Source organism: Oratosquilla oratoria, chromosome 12, assembly GCF_046742065.1.
Source record: "Oratosquilla oratoria isolate Oo_2021 chromosome 12, ASM4674206v1, whole genome shotgun sequence".
In the NCBI taxonomy this organism is placed as follows: Eukaryota; Metazoa; Arthropoda; class Malacostraca; order Stomatopoda; family Squillidae; genus Oratosquilla; species Oratosquilla oratoria.
In genome coordinates, this window is record NC_134788.1 from 56,996,306 (window position 1) to 57,018,460 (window position 22,155).

The 22,155-nt window shown below is 38.9% G+C and overlaps 1 protein-coding gene across 1 annotated transcript in view; it reads right to left on the minus strand.

Annotated features, from left to right (window-relative positions):
- LOC143030414 (receptor-type tyrosine-protein phosphatase alpha-like) overlaps nt 1-22,155 on the minus strand; it is a 292,993-nt gene that overhangs the window by 181,958 nt on the left and 88,880 nt on the right. The window contains exon 9 of the mRNA XM_076193561.1: nt 14,546-14,821. Coding sequence (XP_076049676.1) covers nt 14,546-14,821 — 276 coding nt within the window. The remainder of the gene's footprint in view (nt 1-14,545; nt 14,822-22,155) is intronic.

A 22,155-nucleotide genomic window follows, 5' to 3' on the forward strand; every position in this document is an offset into this window, starting at 1 on the left:
ACATGCTTTTTGTGTTATCCTCGGCAATTTACATTTATTATTCTGAACTATGTATTCTTGTCATTATTTGCACTTCATGTATATTGATTCATTGCTGAATAAAGTCTGTCTGTCTGTCTGACAAATGACAGCAGAGAATATCTTAGCAAAAACAGGGAAACTAGTAGACAATGAGCAATATAAAAAGGTATGGATAAAAAGAGAAATGCATAAAGAGAAAAGAGAGGAAGAGAAAACAAAAAGACTAAAAGCTAAGGGGGAAAAACGAGAAAACAGCAGAGACAGAAAAAGGGAAATTCTATTGGAGAGTAGTAAATATGAAAGTGAGGAAATGGTTCATAGCAGAGGAAAACAGAAGGGAAACGGAAAACACAATGGAAGTAGCAGAAAATTAAAAGTATCTTATACAAATATAGATGGCTTAATAACAGGCTTGAACGAATTGAATGATTATCTGAAGGAAAAAGAACCAGACATAATGGGAATTGTGGAGACAAAATTGAAAGGTCCACTACCACCCACCAGTGTTGTTGTTGTTGTTGTCGTTCCCTAGACTGTCTGTCCGAGCAGTCCCGTCTCCCCAAGGAATGCCACAGCTGAAACTGGGTTTTCCCACAAATCCTTTATAGAGTGTATGTTGCGTTGTTTGCGTGCATGATTGTGTATAATGCAGTCTTCCATTATGTATTGTATGGTATGGGGTGAAGTGTTACATCCTGGGCAGCTGTTCAAAATGCGGTCATCCAGCCTCATCTGGTAACTTAGAAGTGCTGGGTGGTGGCCGCATCGCAGTCTGGCCAGGTGGACTCTGTCCTTTTGTGGGAGAGAGGATTCAGAAGGGTGGATATCAGGGGGTCTGGCATGCAGCAGTGTGTTGTCTTTCAGTGTGTTAATGGAGCGGTGAGTGATATGATTATGAATATGTTTCCGGAGGCTGGTATTTGGTGGTTGTGGAGGAAGAGAAGAGAGTATCTGTGTGTGATACAGGTCTTTGGGTGTTATTTTAATGTTTCTTGGTGTGTGTGGGTGTTCTCCTATGTAGTGTAGCGGGTGTGATGTGTATGTGGTGGCTGCGGCAAGTGTTTGTGTGCCTCTCATGTCGAGGTGGTCCTTGACTTTGAGGACTTTTGTTTCATGGTGTAAATGGTCTGTAGGTGTTGTATTTGTGCAGCCTGTAATTGTTTTTGGGGTTTTGTTTTGTATGATTTGAAGGGTGTTGTGGTGTGTCTCACTGAGATTAGGAGCCCATGCAGGACTTGCATAATTCATCACTGAGCGTATCCATTGTTTGTATATTGCTGTATCAGTTTCTTTGTTTTGTCCAAATATTGTTCCAGTGATTGACTTAAGTACGTTAAGTCTAGGTGTGCACTTGTTTTTTATGTTTGTGATGTGTTGTTTGAAAGACATGGATGTATCGTATGTCACACCAAGAATTTTCGGTGTGTTTGTGTGTGGTATTAGAGTGTTGTTGATGTTGAGATGAGGTATGTATTTGTGTTCTTTTGTCCAGTTGGTGAGAAGTGTTGCTGTAGATTTGGTTGGAGCTATTTTGAGTCTGTTTGAGATGAACCATGTGTTGAGTGTATCAAGCTATGGCTGGATTATTTCTGCAGCTTTGTTTTACGATGTGTGCATGTGATTGTTATGTCGTCTGCATAGGAAGAGATTTGTATTTCTGAGGTGTCTGGTGTGGGTATGTCATGCATGTATAAATTAAAGAGTGTGGGGGATAGAACAGAGCCCTGTGGTACTCCATTCTTAATGTTTCTGATGTGCGATGATTGGCCATTATATGACACGTAAGCATTCCTACCTGCCAGATAATTGGCTAGCCATCTTTTGGTGTTATTGTGCATGTCTGTGTTATATATTTTCTTTGTTAGGTTGTAGCGGGGGATAGCATCAAAAGCTTGACTAATGTCTAATGTTATAAGAAGTGTTCTATGGTGGGGCCTATCTGAATTGATGCCATCTAAAATTCTTTGTGTAAGGTTTATCAGAAGAGTGTTTGTGGAGTGTAGTGGCCTAAAACCGTGTTGTGAGTCAGCAAGGGGAATATGTGGTGTGGCAAGTTGAAGTATTAGGCGTTCAATGACTTTAGAGGGGGTGCAGAGAAGTGTGATTGGGTGGTGCGATGTTGGGATCGTTGGATCTTTGTTCGGTTTTGGAATGGTGATTATTTTACCATGCTTCCAGATGTCGGGTATGGTGTTGTGTGAATAGCTGTAGTTTGCAATGTTTGTGAGTGCGTGTATACCTTGTGGTCCAATGTGTTTTAGGTGGATGTTACTTATGTTATCAGGGCCACAGGCAGATGAGTGCTTGAGATTATGTATTATGTGTTTTGTCTGACTGTCTATGAAGGGTGTATAGTCTGAGTCTGTGGGAAAGTCTTTCTTACGTCGAATAGTGCGTCGGTCATCAGGGTGAGAAGTGAGATGGCTTGTCTGTGCAAAATGATTTATGAGTGTGTTTGCTTGTTGTCTGTTTGAGGGTAGATTGTCTGTTGTTGTGATTATTGTTGCATGAGAGTGTGTTGTGTTACTGTTAGATAGTGTAATGCTGTTGAGTGTTTTGTACAATTTGCTGGTGTTTGTTTTGTGATCAAGTGTATAGATAAAGTTTTGCCAATTTTGTGTTTTTTGTTCGTGTATCTTATTGGCAGTCACATCGTTTAGTGTTTGTATTTGGTCTACTATGTTTTGATGGAGAGATGTGGGGGTATTGTGTTTAAGTGTGTCTCGTTATCTGATGAGGCCTTGGATTTCTGGTGTGAAGTTGGGGTTGTGTGACTTTCTGTTGCTCTCTGGGGATGTATCTCTTGTCTGCATTTTGTATGATTGTATTGAAAAAATACACAGCATTGTTTATGTTTGTGATTGGTGTACTGTTAAGTGTTTCAAAATGTTGTTCTGTCTCTTCAGTAAAAGCTTCCCAGTTAGCTCTCTTGTAATTGGTGTATGTGTGTCTGTGGCCAACTGGGGTGTATCTTGTTTTGGTGGTGATGATGATTGGAAGGTGGTCCAAACCAAGGGGTCCGACCACTCTCCATGATGTCCTTGGGGTTAGGCAGGGGGAGCAAAAGGTAATATCAGGAGAGGAGGGAGTGTAGAGGGCTTGGTGTGGAATATGTGTATGATTATGTGTGTTGTTCATGATAGTCAATGAGTCAAACTGAGTCTGTATATCAAGCCCTCTGTCTGTGTCAGGGTTGTCGACATACCAGGCAGACGACTTGGCGTTGAAGCCACCACCCACGATCAGGTTGGGGATTAAGGCTAATTGGCTAAATCGAGACCTGAAGGTGTTTGGAACTGTGGGGGATGATTGGGGGGGAATGTACATGTTAACCATTGTTAGTGTTGATTTGTTGATGTGCGGATTCGAATGGATTGGATTTCTGTAGTGTTATCTGTGGTAGGGAAGAAAATTTTGGTTGTGGCGCTTGTGTCCACAAAACAGATGGAGTGGTGGATCAGGGTGATGAGTCCACCGCCATTGCTGTAGGTCCGGTCTTGTCTGATGGTGGTGTAATTATGAAATGATGGTGTTTTGTGTGAGTGTCTTAGTTTTGTTTCTTGTATAATTGCAATGTGTATGTTATGTTGTTTAAGAAAGTGTTCGAGTTCATGCTTTTTCGTGTTAATACCGTCAATGTTGTGTTGTAATATATTGATGTTGTGTGTTCTGTATGTGTTGTATGTTGCCGTTTGGGGTTGAGGTTGGGGTGTTAATGGGGAAGGTATAGGATCTGGGTTAGAGGGGGGGAAAGGAGAGATTGGGGACAAAGGAAGGGGAGTACTGATTGGGGATAAGGGCAAAGGGAAATTGGGAGTGGGTAAGGGTGCTGGCTGTGGTTGGGGAGGTGGGAGTGGGGTTACTGGAGGGCAGGTAGAACATGTCCAAGTATTTGTGTATTGGTTTGTGTCGGCAAGTGTTGTACAAGTGAGGTGGGCCCAGTTTTTGCACATATTGCACTGAACTGAGCCCTTTGTCTGCTCGAGGTAATGGGTTTTTTGTGGTGGGCCCAGGATTGCTCTCTACATCTCCAGCTAAAAGTAGAAGAAGAGGGGTGATCGCCGGAGAATCACCCCTTGGTGCAGAAAAAAAAGTAAGAGTGCATGTTGAGAAAAAGGATTGTGGTACTCCCCAAGGCAGTCGTAGCTCCTCTTGGGGATCGGTGCCACCTGCGTAGAGCCGGTGGCCAGGGCTGGTTGTTGATCTATTAGAAACTATTTTCAAGAAATCCATCATATCTGGAGATGTCCCAAGAGAATGGAAGCTAGCTAACATTACTCCCATATAAAAAAAAAATAAATAAAAAAAATATAAAAAAAAAGTGACAAAAAGAAACCTAATAACTATAGGCCTATATGTTTGACTTCAATTGTAGGAAAAATAATGTTAAGAATTATCAGAGATGCTATCGAACATCATTTAGAAAGTAACCGTTTGATAAATGATAGCCAGCATGGTTTCAGACAGGAACGTTCTTGCAAGACTAACTTACTCGAATTCTACAACACAGTTATCTCGAGTTATGACAAAAGAAACAATATAGATTTAATATATCCAGACTTTGCAAAAGATTTTGATACCATCCCCCAAGAAAGACTACTTACTAAATTAGCTTCACACGGAATAAGTGGTAGCCTATTAAGTTGGACTAGTAATTAGTTGAATGATCGAGAACAGAGAGCTGTTTTAAATGGAAAAACTTCTAGATGGAAAATTTTTACAATTGGAGTTCCTCAGGGTCCGTTCTTGGGCCACTTCTATTCATAGTATATATAAATGATATAGACCATGGACTAAAATCTACTGTTTCTAAATTTGCTGATGATACAAAACTGTGCGGAATGGCCAATGATCACTTAAATCAGTTAGATATTCAAGAAGATTTAGATCAATTACAACAATGGTCTGAAAAGTGGCTAATGAAAATTAACACAAGTAAATGCAAGGTAATGCACATAGGTAAAAATAACAGTAAGTGTGATTACAAGTTATTTGGAAATTTGTTAACAAAAATGAATAGTGAAAAAGATCTTGGTGTAATTATCAGTAATGATCTCAAATCATCCAAGTGGTGTGTTTCAGCCTCTGAGAAAGCAAATAAGATTCTAGGACTGATTACTTGATCTTTTGACTTCAAAAGTCCATCACTCATTAACAAGCAATATAAATCATTAGTTCATCCACATTTGGAATATGCTGTTTCCATATGGTCACTGAATCTCAAGACATTGACAGACTGGAAAAAATATAACGGCGAGCCACAAAACTGATTCCAAATACCAAAAATAAATCATACGAAAATCAACCAAAAAAGCGTAGACTCAGAGGTGACTTGATACAGGTCTTTACAATTCTAAAGGGAATTGACATCAAAAGTGACAAAATTTTCACATTGAATGATAATCAGACAAGAAATAATGGTCTCAAAATGTCCAGAAATAGATTCAATTTGGAAGTGGGTAGAAACAACTTTGCCAACTGTGTAGTTAATAAATGTAACAAACTTCCTGCAGAGGCAGTGCAATGTATTTCAATTAGAAGCTTTGAAAATCATTTAGATAAACACCTAGGCAAGATGCCATAATGATTATCATTTATTTTACATATATATATTTTTTATCATTTGTCTGTTTGATTCTCATTTATTATTACTTATACGTCAATTTATTATTATTTACTATTTACCTGTTTGTTTGAAGTTTGACTGTGCCTATGCGTTTATGCATTTCATTTGATATTCACATTATTATAGTTTTTATTTATCTATATTACTAATACGATAGCGTGTGTGATATTTATTTTGTGTCACGCAAAACTGAATGGTTGAAATAAGGTATGTTTGTTCCGTAGACTTTATTATTATAATTATTATTATTGTTATTATTATTATTGTTGATAATATCATCATCATCATCATCATCATCATCATCATCATCATCATCATTATTATTTATATAATAATACGATAGCGTGTGTGTTATTTATTTTGTGTGTCACGCTTATATCAAAAGCAACGACCTTCCATGGTGTCGAAGTTCTCGAAGGTGCCAAAGTTCTCGAAGGTGCCAAAGTTCTCGAAGGTGCCGAAGTTCTCGAACGTGCCGAAGTTCTCGAAGGTGTCGAGGTTCTCGAAGTTCTCGAAAGTGCCAAAATTGTCGAAGGTGCCGAAGTTCTCGAAGGTGCCGAAGTTCTCGAAGGTGCCGAAGTTCTCGAAGGTGCCGAAGTTCTCGAAGGTGCCAAAGTTCTCGAAGGTGCCGAAGTTCTCGAACGTGCCGAAGTTCTCGAAGGTGTCGAGGTTCTCGAAGTTCTCGGAACTGCCGAAATTGTCAAAGGTGCCGAAGTTCTCGAAGGTGCCGAAGTTCTCGAAGGTGCCGAAGTTCTCGAAGGGGCCGAAGTTTGCGAAGGCGCCGAAGTTCTCGAAGGCGCCGAAGTTCTCGAAGTCGCCGAAGTTGTCGAAGGTGCCGAAGTTCTCGAAGGTGCCGAAGTTCTCGAAGCTGCCGAAGTTCTCGAAGGTGCCGAAGCTCTCGAAGGTGCCGAAGTTCTCGAAAGTGCCGAAGTTCTCGAAAGTGCCGAAGTTCTTGAAGGTCTGGAAGGTCTTGAAGTTCTGGAAGGTCTCGAACTTCTGGAAGGTCTCGAAGATCAAATGAAAATGAAGAAAGAAAATATGGACAGCTCTATATAATTGAAACAAATGAAGCATTAAATCTGAGGTCAAATGCTAATCAAAATTCTAATTGCTTATATTCAGTTTTCGAAAAAATATCTCAAGCAATGGTCGACAATCTTTATGTAGGGGCATATAAAAACATGAGAACTATCGAACTTGAAGAGCAACAGAGAGCTACATTACAAAATATCCCTCCCAGAAAAATAACCATGCAATTTATTGCCGGCCCTGATGCGAGGAGATATAATAATCCAACAAATTATGAAATTACAGCAATATTTGTCGGCGATGATGGAGCACCTCCTGTCCAGCGTGACATTATAGTGTACCTTGAAGGACAACAGAGGGAGAGGATATCCTACCTCTCTTGCCATCTTGATGCAATGATTTACCCTCTTCTCTTTCGTGTAATTTACACGGGTTCCGCTAGTTTATTTATTATTATTATTATTAGGATTTTTTTCACATCCAACCTAGTTATGGACCAAAAGGTCTCCTGTCTGTATACTAAACCTCTACAATCCTTTGTAATATATGTATATATGTATATATATATATATATATGTATGTATGTACATATATGTATATATATATATATATGTATATATATATATATATATATATGTACATATATGTATATATATATATAATACTACGACTGTCCCTCCGTTATGCTGTCCCCCAACCCCTTGTTGCTGTCCTGTACCATTTCTCTGAGTATTCTCTTTCTGTGATGGGGGAATTCCCTGTGGTGGGGGGAAAGAATACTGCCACCAAGTATTCCCACTTGGATTGTAAGAGGCGAGAAAAAAGGGACGGGGATTGGGACTAGGCATCCTTCTCCTTGTAGCCCCACAGGGCACATTCCTAAAAATAAAAGTGAAGGCATAAGAGGGTCTGGAAGGCCTTGGACCAGTACCCTAAGGTTTGGGTCCTTTAATGTGCCTGGATGTGGTACAGATGAGAGTAAAAGGGAAGAGATAGGTAGTATGTTTGTGAGAAGAAAGATGGATGTGTTGGCTTTGAGTGAAACTAAGTTGAAAGGGAAGGGTGAGTGTAAGTTTAGGAGTGTAAGTGGGAGGTTATCAGGAGTGAAGAGAGGGCGAGGGAGGGAAGGGGTGGCTATTCTAGTAAGTGAGGAGATAGGTAAACAGGTAGTGGAGTGGAAGGAGGTTTCCTCAAGGATAATGTGGATGAAGGTGAAACTGGGAAAGGAGATGTGGGTCTTTGTAAGTGCATATGGGCCTGGCAGTGAGAAGAGCATGGAAGAAAGGGAGGCCTTTTGGATAGATTTAAATGAGTGCATAGAGGGTTTAGGAAGAAATGTCAATGTAATAGTACTGGGAGACCTTAATGCTAGGGTAGGAAATGGTCCAATCGATGGAGTGGTTGGGAAATGTGGAGTTCCAGGAAAGAATCGTAGTGGAGAGTTGATGGTGGAAATGTGTCTAGAAAGAGAGTTGATGATAGCAAATACAGTGTTTCGGAAGAAAGTCAAGCATAAGTACACATGGGAGAGGGTGGTGGAGGGAAGGGTGGTAAATAGAGCGCTAATGGATTATGTAGTGGTAAATAGGATTATGATAGGAAGAGTTAAGGATGTACATGTGCTAAGGGGAGAGGGTGGGGGAATATCAGATCATCTTTTGGTGGAAGGTAAGTTGAGAGTGGAGGATAGATGGAGAAAGAGGAAAGGGACAAAAGGTAGGGAGGTTCTTAGAGTGAACTCTTTGAATGGAAAGGAAAAGGAGAAGGAGTACGGAAAGAAGCTGAAGGAGGAGTGGGAGGGAGTAAAGGATAGAGTAGAGCTAGATGTGGAGGAGGAATGGGGATGGTTCAAGGAGGGAGTCATAAAGTGTGCAAGGATGGTGTGTGGAACAAGAAGGACAGGGGGAAATAGAAGAAAGGGTAGTGAATGGTGGGATGAGGAAAAAAAGGAGGTTGTAGAAGAGAAGAAACGAGCATACACAGATTGGTTACAAAATAGGACGAGGGAGTCATATGAGAGCTACAAAGAAAAGAAAAGAGAAGTAAAGCAAAAGAGGAAGTTGCAAAGAGGAGAGCAGATGTGAAATGGGGTAAGAGTATGAGAGAAAATTTTGAAAGTAATAAAAAGATGTTTTGGAAAGAAATTAAGAGAGGAAGCGGAGGTGAATCAAGTAGGGAAGAAAGGGTAAAAGGTGCAGATGGAGAGATAATAATGGAAGAGAAAGCAGTAAGGGGAAGATGGGCAGAATATTTTAGGGAGTTGCTAAATGTGAAGGAGGATGGGGAAGGAAAGATAGCTGCAGTGGGAAATGCGAAGAAAATGAGAGTGAGGAGTGAGGAGAATGGAGGAGAAATAAGGAAGGATGAGGTGAAGGCAGTTGTTAAGATGATGAGAGCAGGTAGGGCACCTTGTCTGGATGGATGCCATGCAGAATGTCTGAAAAAGGGAGGTACCGTGATGGTGGACTGGTTGGTGAGGTTATTTAATGTTTGCTGGAGAGAGGGTAGAGTACCGGAGGACTGGAGGAGTGCCTGTATAGTTCCTCTTTACAAGGGAAAAGGGGACAAGAGTGAATGTAGTAGTTTCAGGGGGATTAGCTTGTTAAGTGTAGTTGGGAAGGCTTATGGGAGGATCTTGATTGAGAGGATTAGGAGAGGAACAGAAGGAGTAATTGGTGAGGAACAGTGTGGATTTAGGACAGGTAGAGGTTGTGTAGATCAGATCTTTGTGGTAAGACAGATATGTGAGAAAGCTATAGGAAAGGGGAAGGATGTTTTTTGTGCTTTTATGGATCTGGAAAAGGCTTTTGATAGGGTAGACAGAAAGGCACTGTGGGAGGTTATGCAGACATATGGGATAGGAGGAAAGCTTCTGGGAGCTGTCAAGAGTTTTTATGAGAGTAGAAGAGCTTGTGTCAGGATTAAAAATGGAGAGAGTGAGTGGTTCGAGGTAAAGGTGGGACTGCGTCAAGGATGCGTTATGTCACCCTGGCTGTTCAACTTATACATGGATGGGGTGGTGCGAGAGGTGAATGCAAGGGTAGTGGGTCAGTGACTGGAGATGGTTAAAGAAAATGGAGAAAAGTGGGAGGTGAGCCAGCTGTTGTTTGCGGACGATACTGCGTTTGTGGCAGGATCGGAGGAGGGATTGAGGAAGTTGGTGACAGAGTTTGGTAGAGTATGTGATAGAAGAAAGCTGAAGATAAATGTGGGTAAAAGTAAGGTGATGAGATGTACAAGGGGTGAAAGTGGCAGTAGACTGGAAGTGAGCATTAAGGGAGAGCGACTGGAGGAAGTGGATAGTTTTAGATACTTGGGTGCAAATGTGGCAGGAAAAGGTGGAGTGAAGGTAGAGGTAGAATGTAAATTGAAAGAAGCGAGTAAATACCTTCGTGGATTAAAAAGTGTAATGAGGAATAGACATTTGGGAATGGATGCGAAGAGGAGACTGTATGAAGGAGTGATTGTGCCAACAGCACTGTATGGAGCAGAAACATGGAACATAAGAGAAGAAGAGAGAAGGAGTTTGAATGTGTTTGAGATGAGGTGTCTGAGAAGTATGATGGGGGTTACTAGGCTAGATAGAGTGAGAAATGAGGAGGTGAGGAGGAGAACAGGGATGGAAAAGGAGCTGAGAGATAGGGTTGATGAAAGAATATTAGGATGGTTTGGACACATGGAAAGAATGATTGAAGAAAGACTAGTAAAAGAGGTATGGAAGGCAGATGTGGAGGGAGTAAACATGAGGGGACGTCCTAGGATGAGGTGGATGGATGGGGTGAAGGGGGTTTTAGGGAAGAGGGGAATGTCTGTTGAGGAAGGACGGGAGAGGACGGAAGACAGGGGTGAATGGAGAATGGTTGTATCTGGATGATGTTGTGATTGCATGAGGAGGAATGGGCGGGGGGGGGGGGGGTGAGGTAGTATGTGTGAGCAAATTTTGACGCAGCCCGAAGGGATTTCTCCCCGTCCTCTCCTTTTATGCAAGGGGGGACGGAGAAGGGGGGGTTGCCGATTTGATGAAACGGCCTTGCTGTGGATGTGCTGTGTCTGGCGACACTGCTTCTGACCCAGGGCAGTGGACAAGGTGCAGGGATGACCCGTCATCCAGGAGGTGCTCAGATAAGAGGGAGGGTGAGAGGGGTGTGGAGTGTATCTAGGTTTGAAATGGGTGGGAGTGATTTTATGCCTTTCCCTTTTTGGGCTACCTCCCTTGTAAGGAGGAAAAAACCTTGGTATATATGTATGTATATGTATATATATATATATATATATATATATATATATATATATATATATATATATATACATACATATACCAAGGCTTTTTTTCCCCTTACAAGGGAGGTAGCCAAAAAGGAAAAGGCATAAAATCATTCCCGCCCATTCCATCCCTGAATACACTCCACACCCCTCCATCCTCCCTCATATCTTAGGACCTCCTGGATGACGGGTCATCCCTGCACCTTGTCCACTGCCCTGAGTCAGAAGCAGTGTTGCAAGTCATAGAACATCCACAGCAAGGTAGCTTCATTAAACCGGCGACCCCCCCTCTTCCACGCCCCCCTACATAAAAGGAGAAGACGGGGAGAAATCCCTTCGGGCTGCGTCAAAATTTGCTCACACATACTACCTCACCCTCCATCCCCCCTCATGCATCACAACATCATCCATATACAACCATTCTCCATTCACCCCTGTCTTCTGTCCTCTCCCGTCCTTCCTCAACAGACATTCCCCTCTTCCCCAAAGCCCCCTTCACCCCATCTATCCATCTCATCCTAGGACGTCCCCTCATGTTCACTCCCTCCACATCTGCCTTCCATACCTCTTTTACTAGTCTTTCTTCAATCATTCTTTCCATGTGTCCAAACCATCCCAATACTCTTTCATCAACACTACCTCCCAACTCCCTTTCCACTCCCGTTCTTCTCCTCACCTCATTTCTCATTCTATCTAGCCTAGTAACCCCCATCATACTTCTCAGACACCTCATCTCAAACACATTCGAACTCCTTCTCTCTTCCTCTCTTATGTTCCATGTTTCTGCTCCATACAGTGCTGTTGGCACAATCATTCCTTCAAACAGTCTCCTCTTAGCATCCATTCCCAAATGTCTATTCCTCATTACACTCTTCAACCCACCAAGGCATTTACTCACTTCTCTCAATCTACATTCTACCTCCACCTTCACTCCACCTTTTCCTGCCACATTTGCACCCAAGTATCTAAAAATATCCACTTCCTCCAGTCGCTCTCCCTTAATGCTCACTTCCAGTCTACTGCCACTTTAACCCCTTGTACATCTCATCACCTTACTTTTGCCCACATTTATCTTCAGCTTTCTTCTATCACATACTCTCCCAAACTCTGTCACCAACTTCCTCAATCCCTCCTCCGATCGTGCCACAAGTGCAGTGTCGTCAGCAAACAACAGCTGGCTCACCTCCCATTTTTCTCCATTTTCTTTAACCATCTCCAATCCCTTTCCCACTACCCTTGCATTTACCTCTCACACTACCCCATCCATGTATAAGTTGAACAGCCAGGGCGACATAACACATCCTTGACGAAGTCCCACCTTTACCTCAAACCACTCACTCGCTCCATTTTTAATCCTGACACAAGCTCTTCTACTCTCATAAAAACTCTTGAAAGTTCCTAGAAGCTTTCCTCCTATCCCATATATCTGCATAACCTCCCACAGTGCCTTTCTGTCTACCCTATTTTAAGCCTTTTCCAAATCCATAAAAGCATTAAAAACATTCATATACATATATATATGCATACATATATATATATATATATATATATATATATATATTCATATATATATGTATATACATATATATATATATATATACATATAAATAGTATATACATATATATATATATACATTATATATATGTATATATATATATATATATATATATATATATATATATATATATATATATATATATATATATATATTATACTAAAAAAAAATTCTCCGGTTTGCAAGTTTTTCTCGAGACTCTGCAAAATGGTCGCACCGGACCCTGGGTAGGTGTAAGGGTTTATTCAGTTAGTTTCACGTTTTCAACTGGAACTGATGTGATTCACGTTGTTCCTTTATTAATATATCTGCGTATATGTTATACATTAGAGATATTACATTCTAATTAGTGTATCTTATACTTAATAAAAATAAAATCTGTCATTTCCCGAGATGGGGCGGGCCGGTGGTAAATTGGTTACACCATCGCTTGGCAGGTGTATTTAGGGTAGATTTAGGCTTTCCCTCAAGTGTCTTTGTGCTATTGTTTGTTCTCGGAAGAAATTCGAAGAAGAACTCGAAGAAGAACTTGAAGAACTCGAAGAAGAACTCGAAGAACTCGAGGAAGAAGAACTCGAAGAACTCGAAAAAGAAGAACTCGAAGAACTCGAAGAACTCGAAGAAAAACTCGAAGAAGAACTTGAAGAAGAACTCGAAGAAGAACTCGAAGAACTCGAAGAAGAATTCGAAGAAGAACTCAAAGAATTCGAAGAAGAAGAACTCGAAAAAAAACTCGAAGAATAACTCGAAGAAGAAGAACTCGAAGAAGAACTCGATGAAGAAGAAGAACTCGAAGAACTCGAAAAACTTGAAGAAGAAGAAGAAGGAGAAGTAGAAGAAGAAGAAGAAGAAGAAGAAGAACTCGAAGAAGACGAAGAAGAAGAAGAAGAAGAAGAAGAAGAAGAAGAAGAAGAAGAAGAAGAAGAAGAAGAAGAAGAAGAAGAAGTAGAACTCGAAGAACTCGTAAAAGAAGAACTCGAAAAACTCGAAGAAGAAATCGAAAAAGAACTCGAAGAACTCGAAAAACTCGAAGAAGAAGAACAACTCGAAGAAGAAGAACTCGAAGAAGAATTCTAAGAAGAATTCGAAGAAGAACTCGAAGAAGAACTCGAAGAAGAACCCGAAAAATTCGAAGAACCCGAAGAACTCGAAGAAGAACTCGAAGAAGAAGAAGAAGAACTTGAAGAAGAAGAACTCGAAGAAGAAGAAAAAAACTCGAAGAAGAACTCGAAGAAGAACTCGAAGAAGAAGAACTCGAAGAAGAAGAAAAACTCGAAGAAGAAGAAGAACTCGAAGAAGAATAAGAGCTCGAAGAAGAAGAAGAACTCAAAGAAGAAGAACTCGAAAAATATGAAGAACTCGAAGAAGAAGAAGAAGAAGAAGAAGAAGAAGCGCTCGCTGGCTGAGCAGGTTAAGGCGTCGTTACTTGCGGCGAAGGTCGAGGTGAGGGCAGTTCAAATCCTGCCACCAGCGAAGTTGATCCAAGGGCATGGTTCATTAAATTCCACGCTACAAAGCCCTCTGCAAGGGGCACCGTCCTAGCCTCCCGATAGGGGGTAGTGTGTGACGTTAAACCATATCATCATCATATCATATATATATATATATGTGTATATATATATATGTGTGTATATATATATATATATATATATATATATATATATATATATATATATATATATAATATATATATATACGTATATATACATATAATTATATATATATTCCCTTGGGGTTTAAAATCCTCTTATAATGACAAATGTAATCTATAGTGTAATCAACAGAATTTTTTCTTAAAGAATAAATATTACTATACAATGCAGAATGTTGAAATGATGAAGATTATGATGCTGATCACGATAACTGTTATACCTATTGTCATACTTTTTCATGTGATACAAAGATTGAGTGTCATTATTACTGTCATCTATTACACTTCAGCATGTGATAGAAAATGGAAATTCTTTTTTAGCCAATTCTACTGCCCTGAACACTTTACAACCACTATCCCCACACCCAAACCATGGTAGTTTGAAAAAAATATCCTTACTTCTCCTTATGACATGAAGGGTCAAAATTCTATCTCTTGGCTTCGAGTATTCTCTCTTTGAAATGACATACAGTCCAGGTTCTCTTCGGTCAATTCTTAGAAGGTGGCCGCCTTTGTAGCTTTTTTCAATTGTGGCTTCTTTCCAAGACCACCAATGAATTGGTGGTGCCATTTGCCACACCACATTAGGGGATCTTGATTCTCCATAAGTCAATGGTATACTTAGGTCTTCATCTTGGTCAAGAGTCACCGACCAGTAGGGTGGGATGTATGGCACTGGGAACACAGAAAAGTGGATATTAATAAAGGTATTTATATTTACTAAGTTCCAAGTTCTAATTTGCCAAATAGAGTTTCATGTCATTATATCCCATTTCCCAATGTAGCATCCTGTTTTCTTCCATACCCAGTTATATTCTATAGCTACATCATTAGCTCATAGATAATTCTTTTTACCCATAATCTTCTGGAAGCCTAGCATCTTGACAGAATTTCCTAATTTCTTGAGCAATTTATTTACTCTCCCTTTTGTCTACAATTGTTGATAGTTATATCTTTCTGATGAATTCATTACTTTTAATGTGTCATTCAATCTGTTGCCCTAGGTCTCTTGCAGGAGACCTACAACTCCCACTTTTAATGTATAAAAGCATAAAGACATCTATCTTGATTCCAATCTTGTAAATACAAAGGCTCCCCATAATAATCCCTAATGATTACTACTGACCCCCCCCCTCCCCAATGTATGAGGATACGTTTTGCCTGAAATTAGGATTGGTTAAGGTTTTGACTATAATTGACCCTCCCATAGTATATGGTTCTCATCACAAAAACAAGTCCCCCTGAGACCAATCCTACAAACAGGTTGAAAATCTTTTATCTGAAATTCAAAAATCAGAAAACCTCAAAAATCCAAATTCTTTACCAATATTCTATTTTCCTAAAATTGAGCCTCCCAGAGCATATGTTTCTTACCACATGAACAAGTCTCCATAAGACCAATGCTAAGTACAGGTTGAGAATCCTTTACCTGAAATTCTAAAATCTGAAATCCTCAAAAATCTGAAAGTTTTTAGTAAGAGAAATGCCATAAATGAAAAATCTATAGAGCGTTTTGAAACTAAACTGCATCCCAGCCACACTGCTATATAAGGTAAAACATTAACAGTATAGTATATGAAATTATGAAATAATAGATAACCATAGTAATTAAAAAAAAAATACAAAATAATGAAGAAAAATAAAAAATAATCATATGACACTAATGTACACAAAATGGAAAAAATGAACCTAATACTGCTAATTTGCCTGTTTAACATCAAACCACCATGTAAGGCTTTTGCTCACCTGAAAATATATTATTGAAGGAACATTACTATAACCTATATGAAAAACTTAAATGGGAGTAATATTAAGGTGCTTTATACATAAAATGATACATATAAACAAGTGATCACAAGAAACACAATTTACACAAATTTTTGTTCTTGTTATGTTCAGCTGTACAATTGTGAAACTTATCAGATTCACTAACCAATATGTGTAATGTAGGACTCTGTGTAGGATTTATTTATCTATTAATTTACTACATCCTCATGGTCACAGCTTTGCATTGTGACACACTGCCTATTTCTTCCCATCTTCTTTCGTCTCTTTTCAGCCCTGTTGCTTCATTTCCTTTGCTCTATGGAATCACTGACACTCCATGCTGCACATTTTCTTTCATCTCTTTTCAGACGAAGCAGGTTTTCATAGATTGGCTACAAATTAGGATGAGGGAATCATATGAGAGGTACAAAGTAAAGAGAAGAGAAGTAAAGTATAAGATAAAAGAGACAAAAAGGAGAACAGATGCGAAATGGGGTAAGAGTATGACAAATTTTTGAAAGTAATAAAAAAAATTGGAAGGAAATTACGAGAGGAATAGGAGGCAAATCAAGTAGAGAAAAAAAGGTAAAAGGTACAGATGGAGAGATGATAATGGAAGAGAAAACAATGAGAGGAAGGTAGGCAGAATATTTTAGGGAGTTGCTAAGTGTGAAGGAAGATGGGGAGGGAAAGGTAGTTGCAGTGGAAAGTACTTAGAAAATGGCTGTGATGAATGAGGAAAATAGAGGAGAAATAAAAAAAGATGAAGTGAAGGGAGCTGCTAAGATGATGATCTTCGGCGGGTATATAGTGTGTTGATTATTTGCAAATGTATGTACTCTTAATAAGTCCTGTATCCCTCCTATGGTTTCCAGTCTTCTTAATTTTTTATGTAGTACTTTGTTGAAGGCTTTTTGTTAGTCTAGGAAAGCACAATCAGCCCATCTGTCCCTATCCTGTATTATATCTATTAGACTTGAGTGGAAACAAATAAAATTTTGTAGCTCATGATCTTTCTTGTCTAAATTCAAATTGTCATAGGTTTAGTATATTGGTTTCTTCCAAATGTTTTATCCATCTATTCTTAATAAGTTTTCCACAAATTTTGGCTACAGTGCCAGTAAGGTCAACTACTCTGTAATTTGTTGGGTTTTCCTTGTTTCCTTCTTTATATATTGGTACAATATTGGCATTTTTCCAGTCCTTTGATATTTTTCCTTCTTTGAGTGAGTGAGCAACTTATTATACTATATATTTTGTCTATTAGTTTTTCTCTACATTCTTTTAGTATTCAATTTGCAATTCCGTTTGGGCCGTGTGATATCCTGGTGTTAAATTATCCATTATTTCTTTTTGTTATCATTTCTCCTCATGGTGGGGTGATCCCACTTCACTCCCTTCATCCCAATGCTGTACATTTTCTCTAGTGAAAACCGACTTGAAATTACTACTCTTGGCTTCATCCATTTCTAAATCTAATGTGTATTCTATATTTCCATGAGGTAGTTTCTCCATTTCCTATTCATTTTTTAATTTACCATTTACATATGTTTACAATAGTTTAGGTTACGGTAGTCTACATTTTTCTTTGATGTCTTTTTTGGTAGTTTTTTCCTTCTGCGCACTTTTGCATATTCATTCCTTTGCCACTTTCTGGGTTTTTATATTTTTTTCCCATATTTTCCAAGCTTCATCTCTAGCTTTTATCTCACTGCACCTTCTGTTAAACCAGCACTTGATATACACCTTTTCCTGTTTCTGTCTTAGTATGTAATCATCCACTCAATGATAAATTTCCATCAAAATCGTCCATTTTTCTTCCACTTGTGTCCGTCGTAGAATTTTTCCCAACTCTCGTTGAAAAAAAAAAATCTTAAGCTTCCCAAAGCCCGTTTTATTATGCATTAGTCTTCCTTTCTCTGCATTTCTCGCATGTATATATATATGTATACATATATATATATATATATATATATATATATATATATGTATATGTATATGTATATATATGTATATATATATATAGATATATGTATATATATATGTATATATATATATATATACATATATATATATATATATACATATATGTATATATTTGTATATATATATATATATGTATATATATATATATATATATATATATATATATATATATACATATATGTATACTGTATAATCCTCCTTTAGTTCAAATTCTATTAACATTGGATCACTCACACTGGATCCACAATTTCAGGTTCTGTTGTAAATATTAAATCTAGTTTTGACGGTTCTTCATTATTTCTATATCTGATATTTTCTTTTACCCATTGTGTCATTGTATGTTTTATAGTCATGTCAAGTAATACATTTCCCCATAGATCCTCTCCACCTTTCACTGTCATCTCTTCCTAATTCTTTCCATTTAGTCTCCCATTATTACCAGGTTTCCTCCATGCTTCAGTATCTCATTTAACAAATGCCTTGTATCTTCTAATATTTTTGAATACTCATTCTCTTTCCAAGAACCCGTTTTGGGGGGCACATGAATCACCACAAACTTTCTACTTTTCATGTCACTATCTTCAACTTTCATCCACAGTTTTTACCATCTGTAGCCTTCGTCACATTTAAGTTTTTCGTAGCCAAAAACATGACTCCCCCCCCCCTCATGTTTCTTGCTGTGACTATATAATCCATGTCCAGCACTATTCGGTGGTAGAGGACCCTTAATTTCATCTCCACAAGTCCCATATTGTCTGGTTTTTATTTTGACATATAATCATTTAGTTCATTTCATCCTGAGATCAATCCATCTCTGTTAGTATAAGACACTTTTAATTGGTTTCCTTCTCCATCTCTTTTTCTGTTTCTTTCATTTCACTTACCTAAATATATCACTTTCTCAGCCTCGTGTCTTACACTCTCCAATAGAAATCTTGTTTTTCTATTTCCGTTCTTTTCGCGTTTTTTTTTCTTTTTTAGTGTCATCTCTTTCTTTCCTCAACATTCATTTCTTTTTTAATCCATACATTTTGATACTGTTCACTCTGCTAACTTTCCTGATTTTGCTAATATATCTTCTGTTACCATTTGTGACCTTAATTTTATCTTTAGAGGTCGATTTCTTTCTTTTGTGTATTGTCCTATTCTGTACACTTCATCTGTTCCTTTTTCTATTTCTTGATCTCTGTCTTGTACTTCTTTTAGGATTGTTCTTGCTATTTTTTTCTTGACTATCTAACCAAATCATGTTTTTCCTTTAATCCATATACTACAATACACTTTTTCTTATCCATTGTATCTCTAACTCAATTTCATTTTTCTTTGATTACTTGAATAATTGTCTTTTGCATTCTCCTGCATTTCTTGTACTGTTTCTTTAAAAGCTAACTTTTTGGTTTCTTGGTTTTCTTTCTATTCTTTTTTTATTATTTCTAGCAAATTCTCTTCTAAACTATTTTATTTTTTCAGTCATTGCCTGAATTTTATCATTTGCCTTTTTTCAATGGCGCTTTTGGTGGTATTTTTGTTTTCATCCTTTCATTTTCACATTTTACCTTAATTAGCTATTTTCTAATTTAATTAGCTCATTATCTATTTCAGCATTTATCCTTTAAATCACACATCTCTTTGTTTACTTCGAAGTATTCCTTTCTTAGATTCATAATCTCTTTATATCCGCAATTTCTTTATTCCAAGAACTCTTGTTAAAACTCATCTCTTATTCTCTGTCTATGATTCGACTCAAGTCCTCTCGTACTTATCAAATCCAGAAAAAAAGTTCACCATCACTTATTTTTTTTAAATGCCTTGGCATTTCAAGGCCTCTGGTTACATTAAGCTTTAGTTTTGCACCGCTAGAGGACTGTACACTTGTGTCGACGTTCGGCTCGATCTCGCAGCCATTTTCCTTTTTCCGCCCTGATTCCCTTCCATTTTTGCTCAGTAGACACTAATAACACTGCACTAGACCACTTCGGACAACCACAAGCATTCCCCTTTCCACTCAATACAACCTAGGCCTCCTGCTCTCCTTTCATTATTGAAAAATTTTGTCTTTTGGATGCAGCCTAATGAGGCACTTGTTGATGGTTTAACAGTTTGATTGAGAAGCAAGTAAATGCCTTGGGGGATTAAAAAGTGTAATGAGAAATAGACATTTGGGAATGGATGCTAAAAGGAGATTGTATAAAGGAGTGATTGTACCGACAACACAGTGTGGGACAAACACATGGAACATAAGAGAGAAAGAGAGGAGTTTGACTGTGTTTGAAATGAGTTGCCTGAGAAGTATGATAGGGGTTATTAGGTTAGAGTGAGAAATGAGGAGGTGAGGAGGAGAAAAGGGGTGGAAAGGGAGTTGGAGATAGGATTGATAAAAGAGTATTAGGATGGTTTGGACACATGGAAAGAATGAGTGAAAGATTAGTAAAAGAGGTATGGAAAGCAGAGGTAGAAGGGGTGAACATGAGGGGGTGACCTAGGATGAGATGGATGGATGGGGTGAAAGGGGCATTACAAAAGAGAGGAATGTCTGTGGAGGAAGGACAGGAGAGGACAGAAGATAGGGGTGAATGGAGAAGGGTTGTGTATGGATAATGCTGTGATGCATGAGGGGGAGTGGGTGGGGGATGGGGGGTGAGAGAGTATGTGTGAAAAATATTTTGATGCAACCCAAAGTGATTTCTCCCCCATCTTCTCTTCTTCTGCATGAGGGAACTGAAAGGGAGGGTCGCTGGTTTAATGAAGTGGCCTTGCTGTGGATGTGCTGTCTAGCAACACTGTTTCTGACCCAGGGCAGTGGGTGAGATGCAGGAATGACCCATCATCCAGGAGGAGCCAAGATAAGAGGGAGGGAGGGGGGTGGATGGAAGTGGAGTATGTGGGGATGGAATGGGTGAGAGTGGATTTTATGCCTTTGTTTTTTGTCCACCTCCCTTGTAAGGGGGGGAAAAGCCTTTGGTATGTGTATTTCTTGGTCTCTGCATTAGAGAGTGCATAAAGGCTGTAGTAATGAATGAAACAGAATTTAGTGAGGAGGTTTGATTTAACAGGAAAAAATATTCAGTAATTGAATAATGAAACTAAGGGTAATAATTTCCTGATATTAGTAATAGTGAAATGGGTGAAGGGTGGCTGTATACTTTGACTGGGCCACCCCTTTATAAAGGGGAAAGGGTCATTTGATATCACTGAGAGACCATTTCTTTAGCCTTATTATTTTATGACAGATTCTATCATAACACTACATTTATTTTTTTTTCCTTCTTTAATTTCATACCACACTGAGTACATATCAGAAATTCAAGTGAAAGATAGATAAAGGTTAGTTGTTCAATAGTTCATTTGTATTCATATACATATTCTGTAAATCATAACTTCATATGGCAAGATCCAACCATGGATCAAAACCAATTGTAAACAAAAGCTTGAACGTTTTTCATTCATAAAAAAAACAACTAAAAGTTATTTGAAGAAGACTCAGACTAAAGTGGAGAATAAAAAATATCTTGGTGTAATTATTAGCAACAACCTAAAATCATCTATGAAGTTTCTGTATGATTTAGTGCCAACAATTTGGACACCACCAGCTCCATTACCAAAGGGATCTTTTTCAGCTGCACAAGTAGGTAGCAGAAGTTACCCCCAAGCACCCTAGCTGCCATGGGGAGGAGGGTACAGAGTCTAGAACAGCAGCTGCAGTGTGCAGAGATAGATCCTTGCAAAGGTCACCCCAACCCCTGTCTTCAACACATGACCAGTGCCAAAAGCCCCGGGCCACCTCTGCTACCTACCACCCCTGATGACAGTGAAGGCATTCCTGCTATTGCCATTCTCCTCACCAGCTACCTCAGAGCCTCTGTAAGCACAGACGCCAATTGCTCCCGATACCTCACTAGCTCTTCTGCCAGGACAGTAGGAGTCTGCCCCCCACCCAGGCATCCCCCACTTCTAACCTGGCTACTCCTTTTTTCATGATGAAGGGGAGCCTGTGGAGTTTGTCACCTTTATGGCATCTGCTGTGCTAAAATGTATTGAGATGACCAACATCACAGTGATTGGGATGCTGATGAAGTTTGTAGGCACTGTTTTCAACCAAGTCATGCTTCTCAAAGCCAATGCCTCATCCTCCATCCTACAGGTAGTTGCTGCTCCTCCTACAACCCTTACCCATTTTTCTTGTCTTCTTGGGTGGGTCATTTCAAATACAGTATTACAAAGGAGCTTATTCAAATTATGGTAAGTGTTAAAGCATT